The following is a 10,449-nucleotide window of genomic DNA, read 5'->3' on the forward strand; positions in this document are numbered from 1 at the left end:
CATTTTGAATAATTCTGAGGTAAATTTAAAATTTATAGCAAATAATTTCTAGCAAATTTATTGCTAGAAATACTCACTTCTTTGTTTGTTTACAGTTTATATTCAAACAAAAAGGCAGACAAATGATTATATATAGCAATTAATATATATAGCGATTAAAGTGTTGCAAAACAGATTTTAAAATGATGATTTTTGACTCTTGCAGTCTGGCACACACACACACACACACACACACAGAGTTCCTATTCCATGTACTGTAAATATGACGATCACTTCCAAAACTTCATTGTTTCAATTTGTCCAAAAACATGCTGAAAAACTAGCATTTCTCCCTCAGGCTAGAAGTGTATCTTCTTTTTGTCATCTTGTTTTGGAATCCAATTGAAAATTCTCTTGCTAACTGTCATTAAACACCAATGAAGAAGAAGAATAGAAACGTACCCTCCAGCTTTTGGCCAAAAATACTGTAAGGAAATGCTGCTCAATAGAGCGCAAATAAGGTGTATACATGTCTCTACTTACAACTTATTCGAGTTACTGCTTCAAATGAACATGAGCTTATTCAGATCTTATTCAAAATATTTCTTTAATTAGATTGTCGTTGGAACGATATCAAAATAGCCAATAAAAATTTTATATTTTCAATATAATTACTTCACAAAATGAATGAAAACAATGCTTTTAGTAAACTCCCACTGTAGCTGAGCCACGTGCAAGTACTGACTCTTGCTGGTGTACAATAATTAGGACAAAGCTCCATGTGACATTTATTGGGTAGCAAAATGGCAGCCACAGCTTGTGGACAAACTGCAGCCATGACAGATGGTCACTGTGACTGGGTGACTTTTGTCAACGCGTGCTGCGGTCAGGGAACCGTGTTCAGCACAATGACACAGAAACAAACAACCCCAAGCTTCTGTTGCAATCAACACACGCATGCAAAACAAGTCACAGAGAAATACAATGCCAAATAGGGGCCTCAAGCCAATTTGTCGTTAACACCACAGGACTCACGCTTATGAGGAAACCTCAACATTTCGCTTATGTGTTTTTTGGTCGCATTTTTTTCCCGCATGCTCTTTGCAATTAAGCCAATGGCTTATTTATTAATGAAGGCCGCAGGCAACAGGAGACACCAGCAGTTTATATGGCGGCATGGATGGACTGCGAGGAAAAAGCAATGTAACATTTTGTGTGACATTCTTTTAAAAAAGAAGAAGAACCCCAGTAACAAAGGCATGAATAACATTACAAACAATAGCGCAGGGGCTTGATCATTGATTGGAGCTGTCAAATTGTGCTGAGAGGCACTTTTTTTTCTTGGAGGACACTTTGGTTGAATCCTTGCCTCAGGATATCAGCATTCATGGTGTGGCACCGGGATATTTTTTCGAGACTATGATTGTTCAAAACCCAATCATGAAGACAAAGGAGTGCTGATATATCATTTTGATGAAACATAAATAAACAGACAGTCTTAAGGCGAAAACCCAAAGAGGATTCTTATAACCTGGATTTATATTGAGCAAATTGGTTTGATGGCTACAAGGCTGCTGGAGGACAGGTGCTCACTCACTACTGAGACAACACTTGGGATCATTGGGAAGGTTTCTCTGTCCTAAATCATGTTTCCATTGGGGCCATCGGTCATATTCATATTCAAATGACATTTATTGAACTGATAAAGCCCCTATTATGCATAATCATATTAGCTATCATTATTTATTCTTTTATAACCCTATAGCCCTTCTTTTATAGCCCTATATTGCAGCCCAAGACCATTATGTCATATTATTAGTATCGCAGATGAGTTAGAACACATGCAAAAAATGTGAAAAAAATTAAAAGTCCAGGCATTTTGGGGTGAAACCGATAAATCTAAAACTGTGTCAGAGTACTCCTATTGGCCTGAAAAACAAGTCTTACTAAATCCGATGTTTGAGTAAAATCATCACATTACATTTAACGCAATCTTTGGAAGGCAATGTTTGGAAACACTGTAGATAAGCTATGTCCATAATAATACAATCTAAAATCTACAATGCAATACAAACATTGAAACCTCTATGGGGCATTTATTGGCTGCAAGGAAATATTACACCTTACACCTGTCAGTGTAATGCATTGCAAACTACAACCACAAAGAATATACAGTCATGGAAAAAAAGCCATTTCAATGGTTTTCTTGATTATAACCAAAATCATGTACATTGTTACATTAATAGCAATGGCATTGTGCTGGAAAGAAATTAAAGTTCTATGAGCTATTTTTGCCATCATTATATTTGTCCAAACAAATGTACATTTACTATACATGCATGTATATTTAGAAACTGAAGCAACAATGGTAACAGTGTTAAACCAAAATTAACAGATAGTTCATACAATTACCTAAGGATATGCATCCATTGAATGAAGAATTATATTACAATAACTTCTACATTCATATTGCCTTGCCAAAGAAAGACATGTGCAATGATGGAGAATGTTTATTTGATCTAATCATCTGAGGGGGGAAGGAAAAAAAACAGTGTTTTATGTTGTACTTAGTGACTCAATGGATTCATTTGTTTCTTGCTGCACTTTTGTAATCCAATTTCCCCTCCTTCATTAGGATAATTACTCAGGCAGTCTTGGACAAGAGAGCCTACAACCAAGACCAACTGCAGTAATTTAATTCCAAAGACCTTCTTTCATTCAGCTGAGGCTGTAAACAGGAGTGGACAGACGGGCGCATTCGAGTGAAAATATGAGTCTAAGGTTGGCCGCATGAGGAAAACAGCTCCTTAATAGTCGAGGTTGAGTCCAGGAAAATCATGTCAGTGATTGTAATGTTCTTTATAATTTTTCCATTACAACGCTTGTTTATGTATTCAAAACTCTCAACAAAACTATAGATTTGCTCCCCTGCCACTGTGACGTCATTCATTATTTGTTTATTATTTGTATGCATGCAATTATCATGTGCACTTTCTGAAATGCACTTTGCACATGCAAATCGATGACCTACACCCTAAGTAGGGTACATGTACCCCCAGGGGTATGCCAAATGTAATGAGGGTAGGAGAATAAAAATGAAAAACAACAATTACGAGTGTGCTTGAACGCAAGGAGAATGGAACCGAAATGGAGACGGCACAATCTATGTGCATCAGATGAAAAAATAAGTAAATTGATGATTGTTTTGTACATTAAGAGTCTTTAATCTTGAAGACAGATGGATAGACAGACAGACATATTTTATTAATCTCCAAGACTATTAAACTAATATGTGAAATGAATTAATCAATTAATTATGTTCAGCATTTCTAAAAGATATGTAGGATGATTAGGCTACACGGTGGGAACAAGTGATTAGCGCACAGGCCACACAGCTAGGATACCTGGGTCGATTCCCCCCTGGGGCATCTCTGTGTGGAAAAAAACATGCATGCTAAGTTAATTGGTGACTCAGTATCAATGTGAGTGTGAATGGTTGTTTGTCTATATGTGCCATGTGATTGGCTGGCGACCAGTCGAGGGTGTACCCCGCCTCTCACCCGAAGACAGCTGGGATAGACTCCAGCATGCCCGTGACCCTCATGAGGATAAGCAGTATAGAAAATGAATGAATAAATGAATGTAGGATGATTAATTATTTATTCATTAGTGCTCATGTGAAACTTTATCAAAATGTGATCACGCAAAATACAAAATTTTGACACAGAATTGCTGAAAAAGTAATAAACCACTTTGATGTAAGAGCTGTGTGTTTTTTTAATGTGCAGGAGTATGGGGTACATGGCTTCAGGTCAATTGTCTGAGGAGGTATGTGACTGTAAAAAGTTTGGCAACCACTTATGTAGACCATTTTAAAATGAAGTACATTTGGTTTGACTTCTCTAAAAAGTGCATCACAACTGAATGCTCATGGGTCCCAAGTGGCCACCAGCTGAGAACCCCTTCCAGATTGTACATTAAGATTAGAAATTGACTCCAATGTAGCTCTATTTCTGAGGCAGTAGGTTTTTATCACTGCATTTGCAACAAATGATTCCAAAGGGACCATCAACAATGAGAGATTTGGGTTGTAGTGTAACTTTTGTCCAGTAGGTGGTGTTAAAGGACTAAATATTGCGTACACTAAGCAGTACAATTCACCATACAGTACTGGTATAATGTCCACAATGTCCTTTTAACACTGCAGCACTTTCTTTGCCGTGGCTTCATTGAATGAGTCAAATGACTCCTGTTTTATTCCACTTTCTGATCCCAATCTTGGCTTGAAGGTCAAATGCAGTTTCAAGTGTACAGCCACCGATTGTATAGTATGCCGTTAAATGAAAACCCTCTGAGTCAATTTTCTCAGTAACAACTGCAATAAATCAGAGGAGTGCCACCACTGAGTGGAATGTGCCTCTAAAGTAGGGCTTGCCAGTCGTTGCCAGCCAGCCCAGTTAGATCAGTATTGATTCTCTGTCTGGCTGTGATACCACAATAACATTTGACCTGTGAATGCTGAGATTACAGCATTGGCTTGAATCAAGAGCATGCTCGGTAAAGACAATCTGTGAGCTAAAGTTGCATTCTTCTGCGCCTTCCTCGCCTTTGTTTACATTGTCGAAACCGCTTGTGAGCGCTTTGTGGTGTGTGAATCGAAACTCAGTGATATAAACGTTGAATATCAAAAAGCTCTTCCATCCATCCATTTTTATACCGCTTAAGCTGTGCAAAAAAAAATAAAAATGTGAGTGCGAATTCTTGTTTGTCTATAAAAACTCTCTGAAAATGGCTGGCAGTCAATGATAATATTACATTGGATTCACCATTCTCAACAAATGTCTGATCCACTTGTCATACTCCTCTTCGCCTGTCATGCAAACACAGCCATCATCATCATAATTTTCAGCGGAATCTTGAGCGGATTCTGACACGACTATCCCTATATGCCACCACCACCACCACGGTGGTGTTTTGACTGGCGTTGCTGCACACACCGAATGATGTCTTTAAAGAGAAACATATGTCCCCTCCTGCGGCCCAGAACACGATGAAGCTCTAATAGCAGCCGCTAAATTCCTAAGAGTAACAAAGTGAGTGAGAAGAAAAGCCAATTAATGTTTTTCTTTATCCTATTTATTTCCACACACGCATTATTAAGCTATTTTTGTGATGTTCGGGGTGTCGCTCAACGTATCTCACATTCTTGTCATTAGAATGAGAAGGACAGGATAAAGGAACTAGAGACATGTGGGTTGGAGATACACACATTATACGGTGTTGGAATTGTACTGCTGTGTGTGTTCAGGTCAGAATGAAGTTCGAAAACAGTGCCAAGTTCTGTGTGACTGCGTGAGGACGCTTATGTCAGGGCAGTTGGGAACAGGGATGAAGCACATGAAATGGATGCTGCTTCTGCATGGCAACAAGTGATTGATTTTCTAACATCTTAAGAGGTAGATGTTGATATCCAATCCAACGACACTTATATCAAACTGTATGGCAGAACAGCACCACAACCGTCATCATCGTCAAGTTCACGAACAAGAAATGTAAGACCGCCGTACTGCAACAGGGAAATAAGCTGAAAGGTACAAAAATGTGAATGAATGAATGCTGAAATCGCTAATAAACCATGTGACCTGAGAAAGCAGGGAAGGATCCAAGCTACTTGGAGCGCCAACAGCAACATTTTCATCAAGCAAAATGGAGGACCGGAGGCCGGAGTGCTTGTTAGAAAAATACTAAAGATTACTATAATGTGGAAATGGAAAAGGGCTTAAACATCATCAGGTAGCCACAAGAAGATCTGCAACTTTTGCTTTACAAATCAACAACAACAACAACTGGAACTGGAAAATTACACAAAAATAGTTTTAACATCTGCAAGAAGTTGTCAATCATTTGCATAAACTACAGAAGCATGGATGCGAATAATGACAACATCAAACAATATTTGAATCTATTCAAGGAACTCTTGATTGCAATCTCGAAAACGTGACTGAACGCCGACAAAGGCATGGACTTTGAGCTGGAAGGTTACGAGATGACCTGCATCTACGGGAACGACACAAGGGGAGGAGTCGGCCTGCATGTGGACAAACAACTGCATTACAAAGTAGTAAAGAACATGTTAACTGCCATTGACAATATTTTAGAATGTATTACCATTGAGATCTGTAAAGAAAAAAGCGAAAAAGTGTTAATAAAGTAGAGACTGGACAGTCTGAAGTTTCTCAAGAAAGAGGTTTTCTTCTTTCGGTGTTAGGTCGGTAACTGAAAGTGGCCACTAATTGTGGTGGTAAACAGAGAACACTGATAAATTATCACTTACTTGTTGCTCAGTCCACACGACCAAGTAACGCTAGAAAGGCGTAGGCTAGGTCAGCTGAAATGCCGTTGACAGATTAAAATGCATTTCTTTTGCTGGTAGGGAATCAGGAACTCCAACCACTTAGGCCTGATGGTTGCATCGTTAGGAATTGTAAACAAATGTAGCTTTGCTAGAAAATAAATAAAGGAGCAGAGCTTGGGGGAGGGCGGAGCGTTTATCTGCTTACAGACACGCCCATATAAGGAAGTTTTAGCACACTTTTTGAAACCGAGCGTTTTTAGCCATGCCAAACTTCTTTCAGGGCTTACTTCCAAATGCGCAAATGTCATTATCTGAAACTTTGGCATCGTTTAACACGAGAATACAACATTCCAACTACATTTATAGGTCAGAAAAGTGGAAAAAGCATAATAGGATCGCCTTTATGGTGTTTATTTACTTGCGACCTATGCTCTAAAATATATATGTATGTATACTGTGTCTAATCACAATTTTGCTGCAAGACTATCTACAGTCAGACTGTAGAGAATGGGCAGCTAGATCATTAGGTACCCCAAGACACATCTAATTCGAAGTATATCTTTTATTGTGCCCTGTAAGATAATACCACTCAGTTTTGAGAGAAATTTACAGTGTGTATTATTATGTTTTTTGTTTGAATTGGAATAGAGCTGCAGCATGTCACACTGATAGTTGTTTCTAATATGTTGACACTCATATGTCACATAGCGGCATGAGGAAAGCAAAATAGTGGAAAAAGAACAATGCAACTGACAAACATCAAAACAAAGTCCAATATACGCCGATATTCATCTCCCTCATTTTGAGGGATTTATTTCATTCTGCTACGCATCAATGTGATTTCATACAACAAATAAGTCATTGTTACAGAATGATTTCTAACTCTAAACATCTGTAACACAGTGATAATGATTCAGCATAGAAAAATATATTACATCCCCACTATCAAACAGAGATAAACTTTTCTTTTGACTATATGAGGGAGTCACTTTATCTTAGGTAAAATGTTGTACGTGTAGCAAAATATAGCCATATAAGAATTTGGCGGTAAACACTCACAAAGATGAAAGTAGTTTACTTTAACCTGCTCTTGTACATGCAGCAACATACACCATTATGATAACACAATCACAATATATGGATGGAGTTTTAGTGCACTTGAAGATCATTCTCCCTCTGTTACACAAATATACAATCACCAGTATCAAAGACCTCCACTTTATTGCCTATTCTTTTATGGTGGGAATTTCCAATTCTATATATAGAAGTAGCTTACTTAATACAGTATATACCATGATGTTCTTCACTCGTCACTTACATGTGTCGTGCTGAATTTGCAACCAAGGGTGTGTTTACCAGAATGTATTTGAAAATACATTTATACAACCTGACATTTTGTTATTTTGTTAAGCCAGAAATAATTACAATAAGTACAATAAGTATTGCTTTTGAAAAGTAGTATGTGGAAGACTACAACTTGAGCAGAACAGATAAATAAATGCTCTGTTGCTCTTCCTCCTTTAAAACAGTGATGACTCTGTAAGTAAAGCGGACTTGAACACGAGCTGGCCCCAACTCGTTTTGAATGACTCACCAAACTAGGAAATAACCTGATGAACACACCCACAATTGGCATCCAACTTAATTACACAAGGTGCGGTACCATTTCGATTTGTACAAGCAATTTTACCATGTGAAGAAGAATCCAAAGTGTGCATTTATTGCATTAAAAAAAAAAAAACATTATAATTTTAACCTGCTGATTTCACTGAACCACTGTGGTGTCACTGTCCTCTGGTAGGCTCCTCCTCAAAGGCCCTGTTGTCATAGTGGTGCTGCTGTCTCTCCAGGTCAGTGCTGAGTGGGTCAGTCAGTGGGACCTCATACATGGCTTCTCCTCCTGCCACTGTGATGACGGTGACCTCTTGTGGTGAAGCTTGAGCCATGCTCTGTTTCTCCTCCGCATCAACTCCCAGGGCCTTGAGGATGTCACATTTGCACATCGGGCATGTCCTTTTCTCCAGAAGCCACGGCTCAATACAGGCTTTGTGGAAAATATGGTCGCATGTGAGCACCGTCACCACCTCGCTAGCTTTGTACGACTCGATGCACACAGCGCACATGTAAGAGTCACAAGTTGTTTCCTTGTCATCTCTCTTCAGCGTACGCACCTGTAGACGCCCAATGGCTTTCTTGGCCTCACATTTCAGCTTTCTCTCAGCACGCCGATGCATACGTAGGTTGTGGAGACGGTTCGCGGAGATAAATAAAAAGTAGGCCACTGAGGCAGCCGTGACAATGAAGAAGGCAATGGACATGAAATACAGCCAGTAGGTGTCCAACCAGGGGCCGTGAGGGTTGCCCCTGCTGATGACCATCCGTACTTCTGTTCCGGTGTTCAACAAGTTGACAATCTCCATGCCTTTTTCATTGCCGATCATGATGGACACAATATCCGGAGCGTCAGAGTGGACCATGCGGATGGTGCTGTTGCCACTGTTATCCACATTGTACACCACCACAGCAGATGCACCATGACGTTTCGCAATATTGATCTTTTTGCTGAAATCACAGTCCCCCCTTTTCACGAGCGCTATCCAGGGTGATGTAGTGACATTGTACACAGGATCAGTGCCACAGCCAGTGCGGCCTGTGGGACTTAAGTTGGAATGAACAACCACACCTGCGGCTGATGAAAGCGGAGAGTTGATACCAAAAAACCCACATTCACACTCTTGGTCCACAGTCTTGTTGGGGCTGACGAAATAGTTAATTTCCACCACAGCGGTCCAAAATACCAATGCGGCCGAACAGTGAATGAGCCCAGATAAGCACAGCAAAAGCAAAAGGCTGCGTTGTGTCTTCTCACCCATAGTAACGTTCGTCAAATTCAAAACAACAGGTAGCACTGTACAGGTCTCTTTAGCTTCTTCAACACACCTTTTCCAGTCGCAGTTCCTGGTTGTTGGAGCCCCGGCTCTCGGAATACAGCTCTGGTTTCAGCCAATCTGCTCTCAACAGTAATCTGATACGAGCCTTTGGTAACATAACACGAGCTACGCGTCAGCCATTCACCTCTCCTTATCTTCCTGAACCTTGAACACTGCGCAGTCTTCGCAGAGGGCAGGGTGCTGCTATTCAACAAGTTGAAGTACACAGAAAAGCACAAACCTGCGCTCTTCCTCCAGCCAAGGTACTAATTACGAGAAAGCAAGTGGCGATAAGCGACTGATAAGGACAATTTTAAGAACACAAGTCCGAAGCACACACCAGTTGTGTTGTTGCCATTAAAGCTGCTGACTTTTGCTTGTGTAATGATGAGTAAAGCAACTATGCTGGTTTTTCTAGTTTTGCCTGTTTCCTTCCTCGTTTTTTTTTTTTTTTTTTTTTGTGGTGGTGGTGAGTTCTTTAAAAAGCAAAGAAGCTGAACTTTATTTACTCAGCCCCAGCACACAATGACACCATATTTGTACAATAGAGTAAGGTTTCTCTCTTTGGACAACTACAGTTACTAAATAGTTTGTTCTACATTGCAAAAATACCTGAGACTGATTAGATGGAACAGAGTATTGTCAAAAGTTTCCATTGGATCCTCTTACACATAAGTGAAAGCACAACATGCCCCCCCCCCCCCCACACACACACACACACCCGTTAAGAATAAAAGGCTTCCAATGACAAATTAGATGGAGAGGTTTCCTGTCTTATTAAGTAGTTCTCTAGTTTTAAAAAGGGCAGAAATAAGTACATACAAGATAGCCTGGGTATTTCACCTCAACTTAGCTGTATATATAACAAAAACAGTGACCCTTAAATTCCTGAAATGTTCATCTTTGAACAGAAGGTAAAAGCAAAGCAAATACAACAAGCCACCATGTTGACTTTTTTCAGCATATTAGTGTACGCGTACACCCTAGGACACTTGTGACAAGCTCAGGCCCGGGGGCCAAGTCTGGCCCGTGCTGAAATTTTATCTGGTCCACAGAACTTCTTGGAAAATAGCATTAAATTGGCCCGCCTCACAAGCCTTATCAAACAAAATGCTTACAGCGGCCTCTGGCATTTTAAAAGTGGAAACATTGTAGAAAGAAAATAACAAAACCACCTTACGAAGC

The 10,449-nt window shown here is 39.8% G+C and overlaps 1 protein-coding gene across 1 annotated transcript; it reads right to left on the reverse strand.

Moving 5' to 3' along the window:
• Window positions 1–7,470: 7,470 nt before the first annotated feature.
• On the reverse strand, window positions 7,471–9,870 carry LOC131139880 (E3 ubiquitin-protein ligase RNF128-like). Its single transcript, XM_058089827.2, has one exon. It carries the CDS (start codon window positions 9,205–9,207, stop codon window positions 8,119–8,121), a length of 1,089 nt encoding a protein of 362 aa, XP_057945810.2. The 5' UTR covers window positions 9,208–9,870; the 3' UTR covers window positions 7,471–8,118.
• Between the last annotated feature and the right edge of the window lie 579 nt (window positions 9,871–10,449).

Source organism: Doryrhamphus excisus, linkage group LG13 (genome assembly GCF_037039965.1).
Source record: "Doryrhamphus excisus strain RoL-2023G ecotype Guam linkage group LG13, RoL_Dexc_Guam_v1.1, whole genome shotgun sequence".
NCBI lineage: Eukaryota > Metazoa > Chordata > Actinopteri > Syngnathiformes > Syngnathidae > Doryrhamphus > Doryrhamphus excisus.

Bases quoted from the DNA above. Each gene is read 5' to 3' on its own strand.
- LOC131139880 (XM_058089827.2), bottom strand. From the start codon at position 9,207: ATGGGTGAGAAGACACAACGCAGCCTTTTGCTTTTGCTGTGCTTATCT.